This window comes from Capricornis sumatraensis, chromosome 3, assembly GCF_032405125.1.
Source record: "Capricornis sumatraensis isolate serow.1 chromosome 3, serow.2, whole genome shotgun sequence".
NCBI lineage: Eukaryota > Metazoa > Chordata > Mammalia > Artiodactyla > Bovidae > Capricornis > Capricornis sumatraensis.
In genome coordinates, this window is record NC_091071.1 from 172,536,519 (window position 1) to 172,559,980 (window position 23,462).

Genomic DNA, 23,462 nt, shown 5'->3' on the forward strand with positions numbered 1-23,462 from the left:
CTGGTTCTTTGCCACCAAGCCCAGTGACAGAGGCTTACAACTATTGATAAGTAGGATGCTTTTAAATGGCTCACAAACATTTATTTTGATAGTTATGCACGTAAGAAATATAATCACCACACCTAATCCAGTTTCACAAGCATTATTGCTTAGGGCAATGTGTTTATGCTTTTTAAAAAGTGAGCTGGATTTAGTAAATAATACCAATTCAAGAAATATACAGAAAATTAAGAAGGGATGTATACAAGTGACTCAAGTCTGGGAAACAAGGCACCACATCTCTCTCCTAACTGAAGAGTTAAATTAACAGTAATAGGGCATTAAGCATTGATCTCCTTGCCTGTAATTCACATCCTTTATTTCTTTTTCTTGTCTTATTGTATTGGCTAGATCTCCAGTACAATGCTGAAAGCCCACTACTGATAGCACCTTTATCTGACTGGAAATTTAATGATACTTCTAAAGTAATATGCTTAAGTAACATGTTTTTTAGGTTTTCAGTAGATACACTGTTCTTGAATTTATGGAAATTCCTTCCTATTCCCGGCTCAGTGAAATTTTTTGAATACTTCTCTCTGACCCACCCCTCTCCCTTCTCCATGCTGCCTTCCAGGCCTCTTCCTTTTTCTTTTTTTTCCTTTTCCTTATTTCAGATTTCTTCCTACATTCTCTGTATCTCAAAGTACTATATCTGCCACTACAAATAACTGAGACTCTTTGAAGATACTCTGCGAGTTCTATACCTGTCTGCTGTTTCAGTTCCCTGAATCCAGCTGCTTCTAAAACTGATACCTGAATGAAATCTCAAAATACTGTTCCCATCACTTGCAGAGCATTTCTTCCTTCCATGTCTGAAACATACCCCTAAATGTCTTCTGTACTTTAAAATAAAAACTCAGGAAATAAAGAACAAAATTGTTACGGATTTCTGCTAAATTCTCCAACTAAGAGCTTAAATCTGAGAGCTGGCTTAAGTAAGTGACTAAGAAAGAAAATCTCGAGGATTTTAAAGAAGTTTGAGAGAGGCAGTTGGATCCAGATGTTCGTAACGTCTGTCTTTCTCCTTTGCGAAAACGAAAAATACTGAAGAAAAAAGGAAAGGGCTAGACGTAGTACTTGTGACCAAACACGGTAGTTCCAGGATATAAAAACTGAAGAGACCAGAGGGGCAAAAAAATCAACCCTTTAAAGCCCAAGCAAGTTACGAATTCTTTCCTCGTCAGTTTTTCTTTCAAAACAAAAGGGCACATAATCTTTCCCGAGGCAGCAACACCGAGGGGAGCAGCCAAAATGTTGCATCATACAAAACACTCGCGCTTGAGAAACAAGAAACCAGATGGTGGTCAAATACCTCAGACAGTAAAACCCAAGCTGGGAATCTCGGTCTTTTCCGGAGGCCCAGGAATGTCTGCTCTTTTTAAAACATTTTTTCAGATGGAATCGAAAATTAAAGTTACAGTTTCCTACAGCCGGGAGTGACACGCTCTTTCAGAAAGCGTTCAAAGAAGTTCAGTCCATCAGCTCACGACGGGGCTGAGGCTTCGCCTCCCGGGCTGGGAGTGGACTTGGGTCGAGAGCCGAGGGCTGAAGTGGGGTGGGGTCGGGCGCCCCGGCGGTGGCCTGGGGAGACGGGGGTGACAGGACCCACCCCCGCCCCGGTCCCAGGAACGGGGGCCTCCGGGGCCCCGGGGTGGCGGCGGGGGTGGAGGGAGAAGCTCGCCCCACCCGGACGCGCGACGATGGGGAGGCATCCGCCGGGGTCCCCGCGGCTGGATGCGGTGCCGCCCCCCCTCCCCGCCCCGCAGCGCTGGCTTTCTGGGGTCCCAGTCCCACCCCGGCTCCCTCGACCGGCCTCGGCGGCGGGAAGGCGCGGGTGGGCCCAAGACAATGGGCCGGGGGCGCGGGAGCAAAGCTCCCCTCCAGCCCGCTTGCCCTGCGCCGCGTGGGGGCGCCGCGGCGGAGGAGCGCCCAGGGGACGCCGCCCCCCGCGGCCCGGCGGGCGCAGGGCCGGGGAGGTTGGCGGCTCTGGGAGGACGGGACGGCGGCGAGGGCTCACCTTGACGAAGAGCTCGATGATGGGCTCTTTGTCCTCCTCCTTCAACCCGTTCAGCGGCATCGACAACGCCATGGCCGGTTCGGCTGGGCTCCGCGGACGGCGGCGGCGGCTGTTTCTGCTCCGGGACTGCTCTGGCTACGGGCTCCCGCCGCGCGGCAGCTCCCTGGACTGTCCTGGCGTCTAGCTCGCCTCAGCCTCCGCGCCTCAGGCTCGTCTCCTCAGCACCGCCCCACGCCCCGCGCGCGCGACTCTGAAGCGGCCGCAGCCCCGGCCCCTTCAAGTCGCGGGGGCGGGGCGCCGGGGGCGGGGCGCCGGGGGCGGGGTCTCGGTTGGGGGCGGGGCCAAAGGCCGGAGTCTCCGGACTCTCCAGAGGAAAAGTGGGCGGCCGGAGCTCGGGGGCGTGGCCTCGGCCAAGTGGGTGTTGAGTTGGGGTGGGGGGCTTGGGGGTAGAAGGATGGCTCCGGCCCCTGGAGGCTGCTGAGGCTGCTTGCCCTCGGCTCAGCGGCGTGGCACCGGTGGGGACCAAGAGAAGCCAGGGCTTGGGCGAGCGGAGGGCGGGACTCCGAGCCTCGCCTCCCGAGGTGGGGCGGAGGGGAAAGTCCCCCGGGAACCAGCGCCTGACACCGCCTACCGCCGAAGCGCGGGCGCGTTCTCGCAGCTGCTACTGGCGCTGTGCCAAGTGACCTCAGCCTTCGGCCGGCCTGGAGAGGCGAGAAGGCATCTCCCGGCCTCTCCCCTCTGCTGCAGCACCCCCAGGACTCGTCGCCCTTTCCCTCAGCAGTTGCCTCCCCCCAACACCCTCAGTTAGGCAGAGCTCCCTTCTGCCTCTTCGGAGAAAGTTTTCATCCCCTTAAAAGCACCGTTTTATCCTTCCTCCCTGACTTCTCTGTTTTCCCTTTTGACTCTCCAGTCACTTCTGTCTTGGGAGCCAGCGTATTAACAAATATTTATGAGACCCTACAGTGTGCCTGCCCCCCAGCCCCCCGCAATAAACAGCACGGACCAAATCCCTCTCCTCCGAGAGCCTAAGGTCTTGAACTGAACGCCTTTGCCCGAGGCTACGAAGGACCCTCAAGCTATTAATCCATAGGGTTCCCCTTCCCCGAAGCGATTTCCTTTCCCCATCCACCTGGCAAACCTGAAGTGTGTATCAGAATCACCTGGGTGCTACACCCAGACCTGCTTTACTCAATTCTCTGCTTCTCCTCCCGAGGGGAAGGGAGAAATTCCCATTTTAACAAGCACCGGGACCTTTTGAATGCAGGTGGTCTTCAAACTGGAAAAACTCTACTGGGTTTTGAAGTCCCTGAGGACAGTGGCTGTATACTTTGAGTCAGGCAGGAGGTAAGCACCGGTTTTGTGACTGATGAATGCCTGGGGCGAGTGTCATCCCCTCTGGAAACAGTTACTTGTCCCCTCTTCTGACTTTCCGTAACACATGACTCAGCTACTCCTCCCCACCTCCTAGCTTAAGTTGAAGGCTGAGTCCTGAGAGGATCAGACTGAGGTTTATCTCTCCACATCCTCAGAGCATAGTACATGTCAGAATGTTTTAACAAAGTGAACATATGTGTGAAAATATAGTGAAACCGGTAGCTCCTCCCTCTCCCAGTCCATAGCGTGTTGCTCAAATTCTCTTGCAGGAACTCTATTAAAGAAACATCCTACCCTAGGGGTTAGGAGCACATGATCTAGAGTCAGATCTTAAGCCCTTAAACTGCAAGATCCTGAAATCTCTGCCTGCTCAGTTTGCGACCCCATGAACTGTAGCCTGCTAGGCGCCTCTGTCAGTGGGATTCTCTAGGCAAGAATACTGGAGTGGGGTTGCCAATTCCTCCTCCAGGGGATCTTCCCAACATAGAGATCGAATCTGCATTGGCAGGCAGATTATTTTACCACTGAGCCACCTGGGAAGCCCCAACTCCCTAAGCCTCAGTTTCATTCTCTACATGGGGGTGGGGCTGTTACCAGGCCTTCCTTACCTTATGTCCTGCTTAGCTAGTGATAGCTACTATCGCCACCCTAGGCCTCCTCCTGTCCCTGTCCACCCCTGCAGGCGAGGATGGCGTCACACTTAACTCCCCAAGCCCAGCCCATTTGTTGAAAAGAAGTAAAATGCCAGGAGGCTGTCCCTGAGATGGGAACCCAAACCAAAAACAAAAACAAAAACTGAAGTGCCAACTGAACCTCATGTTAGTTCTTCATGGAGTCAGGAAAGTGTACCAAAGTTTGCTTCCAGTCTCTACCTGCCTGAAAAGGAACCAAAATAGTGAACCAGTTCAAAGCAGATTCAGGTCTAAAACAATCAAATGGGACCTCCAAGATGACCCCAGACTGGCCCTGAGGCAAAGAATATTTCCAGGCAGTCCTCTTTTGAAAATGTTGCCTGATGGTCATCAAATTCAGCTGGAATCAGTCACTATTACATGTGGTGAGTGTCTGCTGACAGCCCCAAACTGGCCTCTCGGCCGAGGACATGGAGCTGACCAAGGCATGGAGGGATGAGCCAACCAGGGGTTTTTAGGCCTTATCGAGGCAGATCCTGAGAGGAAGCCACTGACATTCTCCCCCACAGAACCTTGAGGCAGTGATGATCTCCAAGGCTGAGAGCCAGAGCCTGTGCTTAGAAATCTGATCACAGTCACTTCTACCTACATTTCCCAATTTCCACCACCACCTGGCTTGCATGGATGCGCAGAGCCAGTCCAAGGAGAGGCAGAAAGGGAGAGAACCAGGAAGTGTATGTGGGGGAGGGTCCACAAGCATATTGCATTTGAGTCTCATATTCCAGTACTGAAATGCATGCCTGTTTTGCATTCTGTGTTCATTTATTTTTATAACACGCACACAGATCTTGAAGACAGGTAGAGATGTGTTCTCCTCCCTCCTCCACCCCCATCCGCTTCTGACCTCATCTCTGATTCCTCTCCCCTTTGCTCTCTACCCCAGGCACACCTGCCTCCTTGCTATTCTTTGAATGTGCCAAACGCCCTCTTGCCTCAGGGTCTTTGCACTTGCTCTCCTCCTCCTATGGAACATTCTTCCCCCAGAGGAACATTCTTCCCCCAGGATTCCTGCAATTCCCATCCTCTTGCCTCCTTCAGGTCTTTGCTCACATACCTCCTTCTCAGGGAGATCTCCCCCAATACCATCCTACTCAACATTGCAAGTGGTTCAACCTCATTCTACTCTCCACTTTATTTCTCCCCATAACACTTATCACCCTCTGAAATACATTTTACTTGTTTATTTGCTTATTGTCTCTCTCCTGCCACTAAACATCAATTCCATGAGGGCAGAACTTTTTGTTTGATTTTTGGTTATGGCTAATATTCCCAGCTCATAGAACAATTCATAATACACAGTAAGAACTTATGGAATGGGAGTATGTGCCTTGTTTAAGCTACAGTTTACCCCTGATGTACCCTTTGGAAGGTCTTGTTGGCGCCTTCTGAGAGGTCAGGTGGTTTGTGTTTGTCTATGATTGCTGCTAAATGAGAAGTCAGGTTTTCCAAGGGGCAAGATGGCACCTCCAGAAAGCCCCCACTGCTGGCACACTTGCCTCTTCCCAGTCCTGATTCTGAAGTGCTGCTCTAGCTGACCGTCTCAAACCCACTCTCTGCAACTGAGGCAGTGAAGAGCTAAGCGCGTGGACTCTGGGTCAGACTGCCTGGGCTGCAGTTCTGCCACTGTGGTTTGCTAGCTCAGAATACCTTATTTAACTTGGCTATGTTCACTTTGCTCCTCTGTAAAATGGGTCTGAAAATAATAACCAACAATAGTTATGATTTTTCATGAGTAAATAGGATTGTGCATAAGTAAATCCATGTTAAATGCTTGCAATTGTGCCTGGTGCATGGTAAGTGCTGCTCAGGAAATAGCTGTCCTTAATCTCAACTACTGAACTCCCATGATGCATGCCAGATATCTGAGTGTTTTTATATCCAATCCCATTTATTCCTCATGGGGACTTCCCTGGGGGTCCAGTGGTTAAGAATCTGCCTTCCAATGAAGGGAATGTGGGTTGGATCCCTGGTTGGGAAACATATTGTTGTTTAGTCCCTAAGTCATGTCCAACTCTTTGTGATTTCATGGCATACAGGCTTCCCTATGCTTCACTGTCTCCCAGAGTTTTCAGATTCATATCCATTGAGTTGATGTTGCTATCTAACCATCTTATCCTCTGATGTTCTCTTCTTTTGCCTTCAATCTTTTCCAGCATCAGGGTCTTCCAATGAGTCATCTCTTCACATCAGGTGGCCAAAGTTTTGGAGCTTCAGCTTCAGCATCAGTCCTACCAATGAATCAGTTCAGCTCAGCTCAGTTCATTTCAATCGCTCAGTCGTGTCCGACTCTTTGCGACCCCATGAATTGCATGCCAGGCCTCCCTGTCCATCACCAATTCCTGGAGTTCACTCAAACTCACGTCCGAGTCAGTGATGCCATCCAGCCATCTCATCCTCTGTCGTCCCCTTCTCCTCCTGCCCCCAATCCCTCCCAGCATCAGAGTCTTTTCCAATGAGTCAACTCTTCGCATGAGGTGGTCAAAGTACTGGAGTTTCAGCTTTAGCATCATTCCTTCCAAAGAACACCCAGGACCGATCTTTAGAATGGACTGGTTGGATCTCCTTGCAGTCCAAGGGACTCTCAAGAGTCTACCAATGAATACTCAGGGTTGATTTCCTTCAGAATTGACTCATTGGATCTCCTTGCAGTCCAAGGAACTCTCCAAAGTCTTCTCCAGCACCACAATTAGAAAGCATCATTTCTTCAGTGCTCAGCCTTCTTGATGGTCCAACCTTCATATCCATACATGACTAGTGGAAAAACCATAGCTTTGACCACACAGACCTTTGTTGGCAAAGTGATGCCTCTGCTTTCTAATATGCTATCTAGGTTGGTCATAGCTTTTCTTCCAAGGACTAAGCGTCTTTTAATTTCATGGCTGCAGTCACTGTCCACAGTGATTTTGGAGACCAAGAAAAGAAAATCTGTCACCACGTCCACTTTTTCCCCTTCTATTTGCCTTGAAGTGATGGGCCCAGCTCCCATGATCTTAGTTTTTTGAATGTTGAGTTTTAAACCAGCTCTCTCACTCTCTTCTTTAACCTTCATCAAGAAGCTCTTTAGTTCCTCTTCACTTTCCACCGTTAAAGTGGTATCATCTGAATATCTGAGGTTGTTGATATTTTTTCCAGCAATCTTGATTCCAGCTTGTGGTCATCCAGCCTGGAATTTTGCATGGTGTACTCTGCATATAAGTTAAATAAAGAGGGTGAAAATGTATAGCCTTGATGTATTCCTTTCTCAGTTTGGAACCAGTCAGTTGTTCCATGTAAGGTTCTAACTGTTGCTTCTTGACCCACATACAGGTTTATCAGGAGGCAGGTAAGGTGGCCTGGTATTCCCATCTCTTTAAAAATCATCCAGTTTTTGTGATCCACATAGTCAAAGGCTTTTGAGTAGTCAATGAAGCAAAAGTAGATTTTTTTTTGGAACTTCCTTTGCTTTTTCTAAGATCCAAAAGATTCTGGCAATTTGATCTCTGGTTCCTCTTCCTTTTCTATTCCCAGCTTGTACATCTGGAAGATCCCACATAACCTGGGGCAAATAAGCCTGTGCGTGCCACAACTACTGAGCCTGCACTCTTAAAAAAATAAAAAAACTTTACTCCTCATGGTGTTTCAGATGAATAATTTTCATTGTCCACACTTACAATTAAGGAAACTAGGGAATGGAGGAGATTAAACACAAGTCATTCAGTTGGGAAGGTGGCAGAGCTGAGACTTCAGCCCACAATCGTCTTTTCACCACATTCTATACTTAGTGGGTATGGGTAAGAGCCTACCTATCCTTAAGGCCCAACTCAAATATTCCCCTGCTCCAGGGAGCTGCCTTGAACCAATGTATTGGTCTGGATTCTACATCACCCATCATGGAGGTTAGGTGGTATTGCATGTACTAAAGTGAGCTTCTCTAGCAAACTGCCTGATTTTGAACTCCATCTGGACAAGTTACTTAACTCAAGCAAGCCTCCTCATCACAAGAGACTAGAACAGAACCTAACTAATAAAGTCACTTTGAGGATTAAATGAGATAATCCATGTAAAGCATTTAATTATAAACATATAATAAATGTTGGCTATTATTACTATTCATATCAATGTCTTCTGCCTTGGTATACTGTGAGATTCTCGGAGTAAAAGGAACCTTATATCCATCTTTAGTTGAGCAAAATATCTTATTTCCTAGCTGTGTGATTTTGAGCAAGTAGTCCCCTCTATACCAATTTCCTCTTATAAAATGATGATAATTACAATACCTATCTCATAGAGTTGTTATGGAGATTAAACAGGTAAATAAATGTAAAGCTTATTACCACACGGCCAGGCATATACTAAGTGCTAATAAACACGAGAGGCAGGCCTTAGAGATGTGAGTTCAGTTCCAGGCCACCATAATAAAGCCAGTATCTTTTTTTTTCCTCTTTCAAATCATTTTAATAACCTGGCAGTGATTCAAAGTATGAAAAGATGATTCAAACATCTTCCCTTTAAAGAGGATGCTACCATAATTGCCTCACAACAAGCATGATCAAAGGCAAGGATGAGACTGTATTCAAGAAGCAAGAGTTGTAGCAAGACTTCAAGGCTCACAGATTGAAGAGCATGGTTTCAGAAAGTCTCTTGGGGCTAGCAGGCAGCAGAAGGGATACGAGATTTTAAGAGATCCTCAGAGGACAGGCCAAGGTTTCTGGGTCATGAGTACCTTGAAGCATTTCTTGATGGTGATTTCATCTTGAGAGTATTTGTCGTCCAGGGAGAATTGAGCAGGATAGGCCCAGCGGCTCTGTTGTCCCATAGAGTCAGGCTTCTTCAGCGTGTAGACCTGGTCTCCCTGCCCGCTGTAGTAATACTGGAGAAACATGACCACAGCAAAGCCTGAGCTTTCAATTCCCTCCACAGCTACCTCTAACTCATAAAGCCAGTATCTTAATAAAGCAAGGCACACAAATTTTTTTGGTTTCCCAGTACATATAAAAATTATGTTCGCACTGTACGTAGTCTATTAAGTGTGCAGTAGCATTACCCTGAAAAAAATAATATACATACTTTAATTTAAAAATAATGCTGTTTTATTGTATAGCACATGGAACCCTGCTCAATGTTATGTGGCAGACTGGATGGGAGGGGAGTTTGGGGGAGAATCAGTTCAGTTCAGTCGCTCAGTCATGTCCAACTCTTTGTGACCCCACGAACCGCAGCATGCCAGTCCTCCCTGTCCATCATCAACTCCCGGAGTCCACCCAAACCTCTGTCCATTGAGTCAGTGATGCCTTCCAACCATCTCATCCTCTATCGTCCCCTACTCCTCCTGCTCTCAATCTTTCCCAGCATCAGGGTCTTTTCCAATGAGTCAACTCTTCGCATCAGATAGCCAAAGTATTGGAGTTTCAGCTTCAACATCAGTCCTTTCAATGAACACCCAGAACTGATCTCCTTTAGGATGGACTGGCTAGATCTTGCAGTCCAAGGGACTCTCAAGAGTCTTCTCCATCACCACAGTTCAAAAGCATCAGTTCTTCGGCGCTCAGCATTCTTTAAAGTCCAACTCTCACATCCATACATGACTACTGGAAAAACCATAGCCTTGACTAGATGGACCTTTGTTGACAAAGTAATGTCTCTGGTTTTTAATGTGCTGTCTAGGTTGGGGGAGAATGGTCACAAGTGTATGCATGGCTGAGTCCCTTTGCTGTTCACCTGAAACCATCATGGCATTGGCTATAATCTACTACAAAATTAAAGGTTTTTAAAAAATTAAAAATTAAAAAAAGAAATAATGCTGTTAGGAAACTCCCTGGCAGAAGGATGCCACACTTTCACTGCTGAGACCACAGGTTTGATCCCTTGTTGGGGAACTAAGATTCCATGGCATAGCCAAAAATAACAAGCAAAAGTAAATAAATAAAATAACTAAGTAAATAAAAATAATGCTGTTGGTACACTAGACCTGAGTTTCAAATATTTATTCTTTGCTAACTAAATTCACAATGGGAAAAATAGCAAATTGGTCTGTAAGCCTCAGTTTCTTTATGTATAAGATAAGGGTGATAAGAATACCAATATCACAGGGTAATTGTGAGGATTAAGTGAGATAATGCATGCAAATGATTTAGCAGAGTACTTGATACATTACAGATGTGAAATACATTTTAAAAATAAGTATATTAAATAAATTAACAGTGTTGGAGAAATAGGGCCTATAGACTTGTTCAATGGCAGGTTGCCAAAAGCCTCTAATTTGTAAGAAAATGCAATATCTACAAAGTACAATACAATGATGTACAACAAAATCATGTATGCCTATAATTCTTATTCATACTTTCTTATACCTAGCTCAGTGCTTGGGACATAATAAAATAATAATAATCGTGACGCCCTCCTCCAGGGGATCTTCCCGACCCAGGTATTGACCCTGAGACTCTTATGTCTCCTGCATTGGCAGGCAGGTTCTTTACCACTAGCACCATCTGAGAAGCCCCAAGTTTGATGAGATTCAGTGAAAGAATAAATAAAATTCAACCATTGCCTTTTAACCTCCATCTCCTAAGTTTCACATCATTGTTTTTCTCATTGTACTTGTAACAGGTGCTTAATTAATCTCTGGGGGCTTCCCCAGGGGCTCAGCAGTAAAGAATCAACCTGCAATACCAGAGACGTGTCAGGGGCCATGAGTTTGATCCCTGAGTCTGAAAGATCCCCTGTGTAGGTAATGGCAACTTCAGTATTCTTGCCTGGGAAATCCCATGGACAGAGCGGCCTGGTGGGCTACAGTCTATGGGGTCAAAAACAGTCGAACACGACTGAGCAATTAACCAACAACAACAAACTAATCTCTAGTGATGTCAGTCAACTCAGTTATGGAAAATCCCAATGCATCTTTGAACTTCAGATTTGTCCCCACAATATGAATTGGGTCCTATAAAATCCTGCTAACTGTGACTTAGCCATAATTTTGGCTAAAGTTTAACCTGAACGCTGTGTCCACAGAAGCGCCAACTTCCCACCGCCCTGTAGATATGGGCTCCCCTGGAGGAAGCAAAGTCATTCAACAAACATAGGAGCTGGAGACACACGTCAATTCAGCTTTTCTAGGCTCTAGGAACAGAGTTCCAGTGTGCGGGTCCAAGGACTGAGGTGTTCTTGGCCACAAGCTCCAGGACACAGACCTTTGAGAGGAGGACCATTCAGGTACCGTTTATAACAAGGATACAGCAGAGAAACTGAGGTTCAGAAAAGTTAAGCAATGTGCCTAGGGTCACACAGCTGGAAAGGAGCTGAGCTAATAATCAAACCCAGATCTCTTGGTCCTTGAGCCCAGGCCCTGGCCAACCATCTGCTCATAACGCTGGCCTCCAAGAGGTCTTATGAGCATTTAAAAAGATAGTACATAAAGTTTTTGGCACACCTTAGGCATTCAAAAAATGTCGTCTTCTGCTGCTTTTGCACAAACCCCTCTCTAACCTCTTCTCTCCTTCGTTTTGCCATACTAAGATCAAAAGATTTTGCATAACAGACCACAGTTGAAATGCCAGGTTTGCCACTCACTAGTTAAGGCAAATCATTTCACCTTGCCAAGCCACAATTTCTTCTGTCAAGTGTGGGGATAATGTCTATAACAGAGGCTTATGTTGAGTCAGGGAAAGAAGGGGAAGTTTACACAGACGTGATAAGTCATCAGTCACATCAAAAAGAGTTTATTAACAAAGCATCCATGGGATCAGGATCTACTGGGCTGACTGTCTTCTACGTTAGTTCCAAAGAAAAACAACTGGAAATCCATAAGCAACAACAAGCAACTTTAGGATTTCCCTGGCAGTCCAGTTGTTAAGACGCCATGTTTCCATTGCAGGGGCACGGGTTCAATCCCTGGTCTGGGAACTAAGATCCCACATGCCACATGGCATGCCTGAAACAACAAAACAACAAAACAGTAAGAGCAATCTCATGGAAATGATAAGACATAAAGTAAATTTTTTTTTAGAGACCAGTGCCTTCCTATATTCAAAACCCTGCCAGTTCGAAATTATAATAAACATCTCAGTTATTCCTGCAACCAAAAACATAAATATATCTGGGAATAGGAAATCCCTCAATAATATGTGAAGTTCTATCAAAATTGTTTTTGAGAAACATACATATATGTGGCACATATATGTTATTTATATATAAGGCACATTATAAGGGAAATTGGGCGTCCCTGGTGGCTCAGCAGTAAAGAATCTGTCTGCAACACAGGAAAAAGAAACCCGGGTTCAATCCTTGGGTCAGCAAGATTCCCTGGAGGAGGGTGTGGCAATCCATTCCAGTAGTCTTGCCTGGAGAATCCCATGGACTGAGGAGCCTAGTGGGCTACAGTCCATAGGGTCACAGAGTCAGACATGACTGAAGCAACTTAGCATATATATATATGCTTAGAATATATTCTTCAGTTCAGTTCAGTTCAGTTCAGTTGCTCAGTCGTGTCCGACTCTTTGCGACCCCATGAATTGCAGCATGCCAGGCCTCCCTGTCCATCACCAACTCCCGGAGTTCACTCAGACTCACGTCCATCGAGTTAGTGATGCCATCCAGCCATCTCATCCTCTGCCGTGCCCTTCTCCTCCTGCCCCCAATCCCTCCCAGCATCAGACTCTTTTCCAATGAGTCAACTCTTCGCATGAGGTGGCCAAAGTACTGGAGCTTCAGCTTTAGCATCATTCCTTCCAAAGAAATCCCAGGGCTGATCTCCTTCACAATGGACTGGTTGGATCTCCTTGCGGTCCAAGGGACTCTCAAGAGTCTTCTCCAACACCACAGTTCAAAAGCATCAATTCTTCGGTGCTCAGCCTTCTTCACAGTCCAACTCTCACATCCATACATGACCACAGGAAAAACCATTGCCTTGACTAGACGCACCTTAGTCGGCAAAGTAATGTCTCTGCTTTTGAATATGCTATCTAAGTTGGTCATAACTCTTCTTCCAAGGAGTAAGCCTCTTTTAATTTCATGGCTGCAGTCACCATCTGCAGTGATTTTGGAGCCCCCCCAAAATAAAGTCTGACACTGTTTCCACTGTTTCCCCATCTATTTGCCATGAAGTGATGAGACCAGATGCCATGATCTTCGTTTTCTGAATGTTGAGCTTCAAGCCAACTTTTTCACTCTCCTCTTTCACTTTCATCAGGAGGCTTTTTAGTTCCTCTTCACTTTCTGCCATAAGGGTGGTGTCATCTGCATATCGTAGGTTATTGATATTTCTCCCAGCAATCTTGATTCCAGCTTGTGTTTCTTCCAGTCCAGCATTTCTCATGATGTACTCTGCATATAAGTTAAATAAGCAGGGTGACAATATACAGTTTTGACACACTCCTTTTCCTATTTGGAACCAGTCTGTTGTTCCATGTCCAGTTCTAACTGTTGCTTCCTGACCTGCATACAGATTTCTCAAGAGGCAGGTCAGGTGGTCTGGTATTCCCATCTCTCTCAGAATTTTCCACAGTTGATTGTGATCCACACAGTCACAGGCTTTGGCATACTCAATAGAATATATACATATTCATATATACATATGTATTCATTGGAAGGACTGATGATGAAGCTGAAAATCCAGTACTTTGGCTGCCCGATGCAAGGAACTGACTCATTGAAAAAGACCCTGGCCATGAGGCTGGGAAAGATTGAAGGCAGAATAAGAAGGGGATGACAGAGGATGAGATGATTGGATGGCATTACCTGGCATCCCCAACTTGATGGGCGTGAGTTTGAGCAAGCTCTGGGAGTCATGATGGACTGGGAGGCCTGGTGTGCTGCAGTCCATGGGGTCGCAAAGAGTTGGACACGACTGAGCGACTGAACTGAAATGATACACATATATATGCACCAGGTTTCCCAGGTGGTGAAGTGGCAAAGAATCTGCCTGCCAAGACAGGAGATGCAAGAGACGTGGGTTTGATCCCTGGGTTGGGAAGATAGTCTGGAATAGGAAATGAGAACCCACTCCACAATATTCTTGCCTGGAAAATCCCACAGACAGAGGAGCCTGGCGGGCTACAGTCCAGGGGGTCCAAAAAGTCAGACATAACTGAGCAATTGAGCACACACGCACATATAATATATTCACCAAAAAACCTTGAAAATGCTTGGATATGTGAGGAAGCATAATCTATACCTGTGATATTAATTTCTCTATATTAGTCTAAATTTTAATGTAATGCCTGTGCACCATTTCTGCATGCCTGTGTATCACATTTGCATACCATAATAATCTTTTCATAACTCTATGTCACAAGTGCATTTCTCTCTGGAAAGATACACAAGAAATTGGACACAGCATTCACCCCCAGAAAGAACTAGGTCACTGGAGATAGAGGTGTATATTTGTTTGCTACAATATAGATTCTTTTTACATAAATTTAAAATTTTGTCCTTTGGCTATGTATTACCTCTCCAAAAAAAAAAAAAAGTTTCTTTAAAGAAAAAAATAAAAACAACAGTCGAAAAGGCATTCTGAGGGCAATGAAGCCTAAACTTGTGGACAGTCACCTTTCCAGCTCTGTAGTAGCGAGCTATGTGAGTCGGGCAGGTCTCAGCCTCCCTGCCTTCTTGGTTTCTCGCCCTGTCACACAGCTATGTGGGAGCAGATCTCAGAAGCCATGTCTCAGAAGCCATGCTTTGCATCTGATGTCTTTCCATCGCATCCAGCTAGTCTCTGTGAGCACTGGTTTTGGAGGATGGTAAATAGCCACTTTGCCTGGAACGCACACACAGACACACACACACACACACACACAGACATATAGATAGACACACACACACACAGAGACACACACACACACACACAGAATATTAGAACTGTGTCCATGCAATGCAGATTTGCTCCCTTGGGAGCAGAAACCCTACCCTCAGCCCCTTTCTGCCCTGCTCGCCTGGAGACTGTCTCATCTCGGGAAAGTTACAGGTTTCATTTTGTCACTTGGAAGCTGCTGCAGCCAGCAAGGGAACCCGAGCTGACTTGGAGCCAGGGCCTTAATTGGATTGGATCCCCATAGAGGCCATTAGCCTCTCACTGCAGCTTGGCAGGGAAGAAATACTGCCTCTCAGACCCCAATCCCCACTCACATACACCCCAGCCAAGATCTTCAATGGCTTATCACCCAAATAAGGTACTGTATTCAGTTTCCAATTATTTTCATTCTCCTTTTCATTTGAACAGCTTTTTACTGTTTCCAGACACTAGCATATACTGTACACATTATGAGTAGTCCCATGTGATCTCTTTATTTACTTATGCCACAAATTTTTATTGAGGGCTTCCTATATGCCAGGCATTGTTCTAGGCCCAGCTCAGACAACATCCTGGTTTTCACAAACATTCCATTTCATTTAGGAAGACAGATAATAAGCCAATACCCAGCCAATATACCTATGCTAGGAGGTAATAAGAGTTACGAAGAAGAAGAAATAGGAGAAAGGAGATGAAGAGAGGAGTTGAGGGGGAGTGGTTAAGAACAGCCTCCCTGATAAGATGATATTTAAGTAAATACCTGAAGAAAGTGAAGGGGATATCTAGGCGGTATCTAGTGCTTTAGGCAGAGAGAACAGCAAGTGCAAAGGCACCGAGGCAAGAATTTCCTTGGTGTGTTGGAGGAACTCAAAATAGGCAGATGAGAAACAAAAGATCTTACTTGCTTGCTGAGACCTCCTGCCAATTCTGTGGCTCCTGCCCACTTCTTGCCTGGTGAACCCTGGAGAGTAGCAGAGGGTTTAGAAAAACTTCTTTAGGGGATTCCCTGATGGTTCAGTGGTTAGGACTTGGTGCTTACTGCCAGGGCCTGGTTCAGTCCCTGGTCCAGGAAGTAAGATTCCACAAGCCTCCAGCACAGCCTAAAAAAACAAAGAAAGAAAGAAAAAAAAAAAAAAAAAAACACCTTCTTTAGCTAGATAGCAAAAATCAACTCATGACAAATAATCCATCCCCAAAAGAAAAAGCTATTTTAGGAAGCTATTCATGGCCATATTACCCATAAGGGCAAAAAAAAGATTTAAATATTAATAATTATGTATAATATATTTTATAATTAGATATGTATATACTACATATATATAATACAGATATATATGTATACATGTTTATATATATATAAAACCACATATATATATATATATGTATATATATAAAAGAGAACTAATGTTTGTTGGCCAAATACTGTGGCTATAACACTCTTCACTGAGCCTTTGTATACGAGGAAACTATGGCTCAGGCAAGACACGAGACTAAGATCACACAGCCAGGGTTTAAACTCAGGTCCGCTTGTATGCTTGTCAGCCACTTTAGACCCTAACCATCCTGAGGACAGGGCCCTGTCAGTCTTCTTAACCTTTGTATGACCAGTACACAGCACAGGGCCTGGCCCAAAGTTGATGCTCAAAACATGTTAACTAAAAGTTGAAGATCTGTATTTCCAAAGCATGTTTGTGTTCTAATACACCATTTTGTTTCCCTGTCAAAACATGATCCAACCAATCACTGGAATATTCTGCAGCTGTTAAAAATTCCTCAAATAAAACATAGTTCAAAAAACCCCCATAGTTCATCTACACAATGCAATAATACACAGTCGCTTAAAACGGTGTTCAAGGTTGCTGAGAACGAAGCTTCTGATGAGGGCAGGAGCTAGTGGAGTTGCCCATCAGGATGATGGCATTCTGTGCCTGGTGGCCTCAATTCAGGGCCATCACTGCTCCCTCAGCCCACATCCCCATTCCTACCTCCACCCCAGCTCCAGCCTCCTACCCAAGCCAAACATAGCCTGGAGGTTCAGAAATAATCATCATCACTATTCTTATTATTAGAGGTGCATTTAGCACTTAATATGTGCTTCATTGGGTACACTGTATACATAATCTCATATAAAACCTACAACCCAAGTCCACTTAGCTAAGTCGCTAAGTTGCTTCAGTTGTGTCCGACTCTGTGCGACCCCATAGATGGCAGCCCATCAGGCTCCCCCGTCCCTGGGATTCTCCAGGCAAGAATACTGGAGTGGGTTGCCATTACCTTCTCCAATGCATGAAAGTGAAAAGTGGAAGTGAAGCCGCTCAGTCCTGTCCGACTCCTAGCGACCCCATGGACTGCAGCCTACCAGGCTCCTCCGTCCATGGGATTTTCCAGGCAAGAGTACTGGAGTGGGGTGCCATTGCCTTCTCCATGGAACCTCATTTTGCAGGGGAAGAAATTGAGGCTTAGAGACCTTCAATCAGTTGCCCAAGTCAAATAGCTGGTAAGTAAGAGACAGAGGTGGGATCTGAACCCAGACTGCACCACTCCCTCCCATCACCCATAGCCATCTGGTGGGCAGTACCCTGCTTTCAACCGTCTTCCCCCAGATGCCTGTTCCGCCCTTTGCCTCTTGACCTAAGACCATGGATATGACTTTCAGCACAGAGAAGTAGCTCTCACCACTAGAGCTGGTGGCCTCGACTCAGATGAGGTGTCCATTTCCTATGGTCTAAAGGTGCAGAGAGAGCCACCTGCTGCCACAGGAGAATGCAGGGGTGGGTCTCCAGCCCCCAGCAGCTTTCCTGCAACATCGGACCAAAAATCGACAATCTTTTCCAGCCACAAAGGTTGATTTGAATAAGGACACTTCTTTCTCATCCTTGGGCAGTTACAGTTCATTTATTTGGTACTCTGACGCCTGAACAATCCCAGTTTTTTAGATCACAGCTGGGTAGCAGAGGGGGCGTTGAACTGTTTGAAACTCAAGCCAGCAACTGTATTTTTTCAAAGCTGAGAAGTACCCTTCATGCTTCAGAAGAATAAACACGGCCCCCAGCTCTGAGCCGTGCCAAGGCTCAGCATCCAGAGGAGACCTGCAAGCCGCGGGTCCATGTTTTCCCAGCTGCATCCCACAAGCTCAGTCCTCCTCCCTCCGTGGTCGGTGGCTTGGTGATACTTGGAGGCTTGGCTAGTTGATCTGTTTATTTCCCGGATCAGTCACTCATCTCCTCAAACAGCACTGTGCTTCCTATTGGGCTGTCTGTATTTGGACCAGAACTGCCAGTATTTGTATACACACAGGGGACAGTCCCTAACAGAAGGACAACAGGCATTCCTCCTGAGCTGATCTCAGACATGGCCAGGGTTCTGAAGGCTGAGCCCAACACTTGGTTTTTTTTTCCCCCCACTTGATTTGCCTCTTTGTTTTCAAGTGAAACTCTAAAAGGGGTCCTTTCTTGCCCAGAACCTGCCCATACCCTTCAGCTGCTGAGTCCACCCTGTTAAGGCAGGGACCAGAGTCCCTGGATTCAAATAACAGGGTCAGGTGGGGTAAACATGTCCAAGCCCCACAGAACGCTGATGAAGTATGCTAGGAGAGGCCTCATCCCAGTTTCACGGTGTGGAGGCTGACTGGGACAAAGAAGGTAAAAGGGGGCTGGGCACCTCTTCCTGCTGATCGGAAATAAACACTGCAAGAATCAGCAGGAACAGGATATTTACTTGACCTTCAAGTGCCCCTAACAGATTGCTTTCCCTGCCCCCCAGAAAGGGAGGGGAGATTGCAACTTATACAGTGGAAAACCAGACCACCTCTTAACCCGGTGATCAAAATGAGCACACTCTCCATTGACATGTACATACTGTTTTATTTAAAATAAATAACCAATGGGGACCTATTGTATAGCACAGGGAACTCTGCTCCATATTACGGGGCAGACTGGGTGGGAGGGGAGTTTGGGGGAGAATGGATACATGTACCGGTATGGCTGAATCTCTTCGCTGTCCACCCGAAACTACCACAACGTTGTTAATCAGATATACTCCAATATAAAATAACAAGTTAGGAAAAATAAAAAGAGCACCCTCTCCAAGCAGACAGACACTGGGGGGTTCTTGAAGTGATGCCTGAAGAAGCACACAGCATCACTTCTGTAAGATTCCAACTGAGAGTGTATAACCCAAATCCAATCATGAGGAGACATCAGACACACCCCAAATGAACATTCTGTAAAACTCTCTGTCTTCTTCAAGATTTCAATGTCACAAATGCAAAGAAAGGCAGGGGGCTTTTCCAGGTTAGAGGAGAGTAAAAAGATGCAACAGCCAAACACAGCACATAACCTCGGCCCGGAGCTTGTACTAGAGAAAGGAATACCATAAAGAGAGTTACTGAGTCTTCTGACAAAATGGCAGTATGCATAGTAATTACAGAATCATGTCAATGCTAAGTTTCCTGAATTTCATGGCCGTGCTATGGTAATGGAAGAGAATATCCTTATTTTTTGGAAATATGTACTGAAGTATTAAGGGATACAGAGTGTGATGTCTGCAGTTTACTCTCAAATGGTTCAGAAACCATAGTATATATCCTAGAATTAGATGTATGTCCATGTCTCTATCTAACATCTATCATCTATCTATATCTAATATCCATCTATTATGGACCTATATATATCTAATATCTATCATCTATCTATCTATGGAGAGAGAAAATTAAAGTGGCAAAATGTAAAAAGTTTGTGGACTCTAGGTGACAAAGATTTAGGCAATGGCACCCCACTCCAGCACTCTTGCCTGGAGAATCCCATGGATGGAGGAACCTGATGGGCTGCAGTCCATGGGGTCGCTAAGAGTCGGACACGACTGAACGACTTCACTTTGACTTTTCACTTTCATGCATTGGAGAAGGAAATGGCAACCCACTCCAGTGTTCTTGCCTGGAGAATCCCAGGGACGGGGGAGCCTGGTGGGCTGCCGTCTATGGGGTCGCACAGTCGGACACGACTGAAGCAACTTAGCAGCAGCAGCAGCATGTATAAATAACATATCTTCATATAGCTCATATAAATAAGCTTATCAATAATATGAGTTTTCATATTATTCTTGCAACTGTTCTGTTGATTTGAAATTACTTTAAATTAAAATAAACATCATAGGGGCCCAGAGGCAGGAAAAGCTAGATCCCTGACTGAAATCCAGGGAGTTTTTTCCTCTCTCTTGGAGTGGCTGAACCAACGGAACTCATTCTCTATCTCTCTTTTGAAGGACTTTTTTATGTGTTGGTTGGTTTCCCTTTTGCTAATAGCCAGGAAGACATTCCAGCCTCCTAGATCATCATCACTGGGGCCACCCCCAAGTCTGGCCATAGGGGCTGGGCCAGCCAGGAAACAACAGCGGTACCGGCTTAACCACTAGTCTTTCCAGGGATTCTGAGCCTCTGGGACCTGCGCTGGGGAGTCAGAAGGAAGAGGCACTATTACGCCCTTTCCAAAAAGCCCCACGTGATCCCTCCCTTTAAGCAGACTGGTTCGGCACCCCGCCCCCTATTGTCTCCAGTGGACCAGAAATCAGCAGAACCGGAACTGGGAACACCTTTTTGTTTCCCGCTTGTCAGAGGCATTCAGAAGACATGTCTCACGTGATCCCAATGCTAAATTCGGACTGCCTGGGCCAGGCACTGTTAGCACATCACTTGCGGCTCACTTTGCCTGCAGCAAGTCTCCTCCTCCAGGAGCCTCAGTTTTCCTCCTCTGTAAAATGGAGACGACATGCTTATAGGCTCCTACTGAGAGGACAGATACTACTGAGAGGGATAGATACCTCACGGAAAGAGCTGTCCCACGCTAAATACTCAACAAATGTTCATTGTTTATTATTATTATTAACCACAGGTCCTGCCCTCCCAGAGTCTGCCAATTGGCCGAGAAAACCACAGATTTAAGAAGAAATATCAGCAAAGCCTGATAACTGCTGGGTTAGGGGAAGTGCACATAATTTCCAGGAGCTATGAAAGCACAGAGGGGGGCATCTAACTTAGTCTGGGGTGGAAGATAGTCATCAAAGTTTTCTCAAGAGGCAATGGTGTTTAATACAGACAAAAAAAATGAGCACTTGCTCTGTGCAAGACATTGTCCTAGGCCCTGTGAACCCTGCAAAATGTAACGCAAAATAGTCCCTAGTCTTACAGAACTGCCAGGGGAGGCAGCTCTCTCACAGACAAATAAATGTATAATATGTCAGGAGGTGATGTGCTATGATGAAAAAATGAAAGTTTACCCATCTGTGAAATGGGAATGCTGCAAGTACCTAACTCAAACCCTTGTAATAAGGGTTAAATGAAATATTGCTTAGAAGATACCTAGTAGCCCAGTATCTAATAAGGAGTGTTACATATTGTACATGCTTTGCAAGTGTCCAAGAAATGTTTATTAATCCGAACAGATTATTTCACTTGTTTAACAGGAATTTTTCAAGATTGTCTTAATATGTACCAGGCCCTGAGTGAACATCAGGAAATGACCCAGCCACAGGGTTCAGGAAGCTCATAACAGTCTAGCGGGGGAGACCGATAAACAGGCCATTCCAAATATCATGTGATAAGAATGAGAGTTATCCAGAGTTTACTATGTACCAGGCACGACTTTGAACATTTTATCTGCATTGAGTCATATCATCTTTACAACAAGTCTGAGCTAAGTGCTCTTTTACACATGAGGAAACTGAGGCACAGAGAGGTTAGGTCATTAGCCCAGAGTTACACAGCCAGGGCAAAAGTGGCGCAGCTAGAATTCTGCCCTAGAGGATCCCAGGTTGTTGTGGGAGTCCAGAGGAAGGCCCCTAACAGGATGGATCAAAGAGAGCTTCCTGGAGGAGGTTCCAAGTAAGACGATGTTTGCATAATCAGTTGGTATTGGCTGTGCAGCGGGGGAGAAGCACTATTCAGGTGGAGGGAACAGCTTGTGTGTGGACCTGGGGTGAGAGAAAATAGGCTCTCTTGCTGCCTGGCCATCAGTCTGAGATAAGGGGGGTAGAGAGGGTGAGACTGGACAGAGGAAAGGCCAGGCAGGGAGGACCTTATACTGCCCTAAGAAACGTGGCCAGGATCCGCCTGCCAATGAAGGGCACACGGGTTCAACTCCTGATCTGGAAAGACCCCATATGCAGCGGAGCAACTAAGCCCATTGGGCTGCAGCTACTGAAACGCAAGTGCCTAGAGCCATGCCCCGCAACAAGACGCCCTCGTACCACCGCGAAGAGTAGCCCGCACTCTCTGCAGCTAGAGGAAGCCTGAGCATGCACAGCAACGAAGACTCATCACAGTTAAAAATTAATTAATTTTATTAATTAAAAAGAAAAGGAATGTGGCCTTGGTGTGGAGGATGCAGTGAGTAGGTCCACACTGAGCGGGGGAAGAACTCCCCACCGCCCGCAAGGTGTCTGACACCCACTTTCTTGGAATCAGCCGCTTGGCTGGGAGACAAGGCAAGTCAGTCTTCCGGTTCCACCGGGGTCCCTCCCGAAGGCATCTCCTAAAAAGCCAGAACAGAGAAGGGGAGGGGGAGCTCAGAGACGGATCCCAAGTATGGTCACCAGGGGACCCAGTGAGGATTTGGGACTTGGGTCTGATTCTTCCTCTTGACCGGAAAAAAAAAAAAGTTTTTGAGAGGTGATGCAAGCAAATCCTAAAATAAATAAATAATAATTCAAGCAGTCCCAGAGAGCCTACAGCTCAAGGGCAGTCCCCCACCCCCACCCCAGGCTGTCATTTCCCCTCCCCCAGGCTGCACAGAGTCAGTTTCCTGGGTTGCCTTCCAAAGCCATTCTACATACATCTGCATAGGTTTATGTAGATATATCCCGTGGAAGAATTTTAATAATAAATTTCAATGTTCTTCTTTGTGGGGGAGAGTCCATTAAAAAGTAAAATATGTTCATTGTACAGAAGATTAAAAAAAAAAAAAAAGCAGAACAAAGAATGAAGCTGCAAAGGCAATCACTGCTAACATTTCCAACCCAGGATTTCTGCTTTAGCAAGAAAAACAAATAACCTTTGAATGACATGGTAAAAAGCAGCTTTGTATTCTTTACCGAGTTCCATCTGCCTCCTCCTAATAGCATGCTATTTGGAATAATGAGAATTATTATTATTTCAAAGGAGAGAACGGAGACTCAAAGAACTCAAGTACTAGGAAGGAAGATCTCCTGGCCCTGGAGCTCCTTCCACGTCAGCTCTCCCACCTTCTCCCTGCCTCCCATGCCTCAGGAGGGGGGCCGGCTCCCTGCCCACTGGAGACAAAACCTTCTTGAGCCTTTGTCTGCCAGATGCAGGTGGCCCTGCTGCGGCAACCACCAGCTGCAGGGACTCACAAAATGACGCACAGGCCTGGTGGAACTTCTCTCTCCCTGCCCCATGCTGCTCACCCCCTGTTGGGATGGGGACAAGCAAGGAAGGTAAAGAGCGTGTTAAAAGCATAGGCTTTGAGGTCAGACTGCTTGGATTTGTAGCCCGGGTCTGCCCTGGCCAGTTGTGTGATCTTAGGCGAATTACTTAATCTGTGTCTCACTTTCCCCAGCTGTAAAA

General features: G+C 46.0%; 1 protein-coding gene and 1 pseudogene across 1 annotated transcript in view; both read right to left on the minus strand.

Moving 5' to 3' along the window:
• The window catches only part of CLIC4 (chloride intracellular channel 4), an 80,374-nt gene extending 78,061 nt beyond the window's left edge, over positions 1-2,313 (minus strand). The window contains exon 1 of the mRNA XM_068967315.1: positions 2,057-2,313. Coding sequence (XP_068823416.1) covers positions 2,057-2,128 — 72 coding nt within the window. The 5' untranslated portion in view covers positions 2,129-2,313. The remainder of the gene's footprint in view (positions 1-2,056) is intronic.
• Positions 2,314-8,788: 6,475 nt separating this feature from the next.
• LOC138075250 (H/ACA ribonucleoprotein complex subunit 3 pseudogene) lies at positions 8,789-8,983 on the minus strand (annotated as a pseudogene).
• Between the last annotated feature and the right edge of the window lie 14,479 nt (positions 8,984-23,462).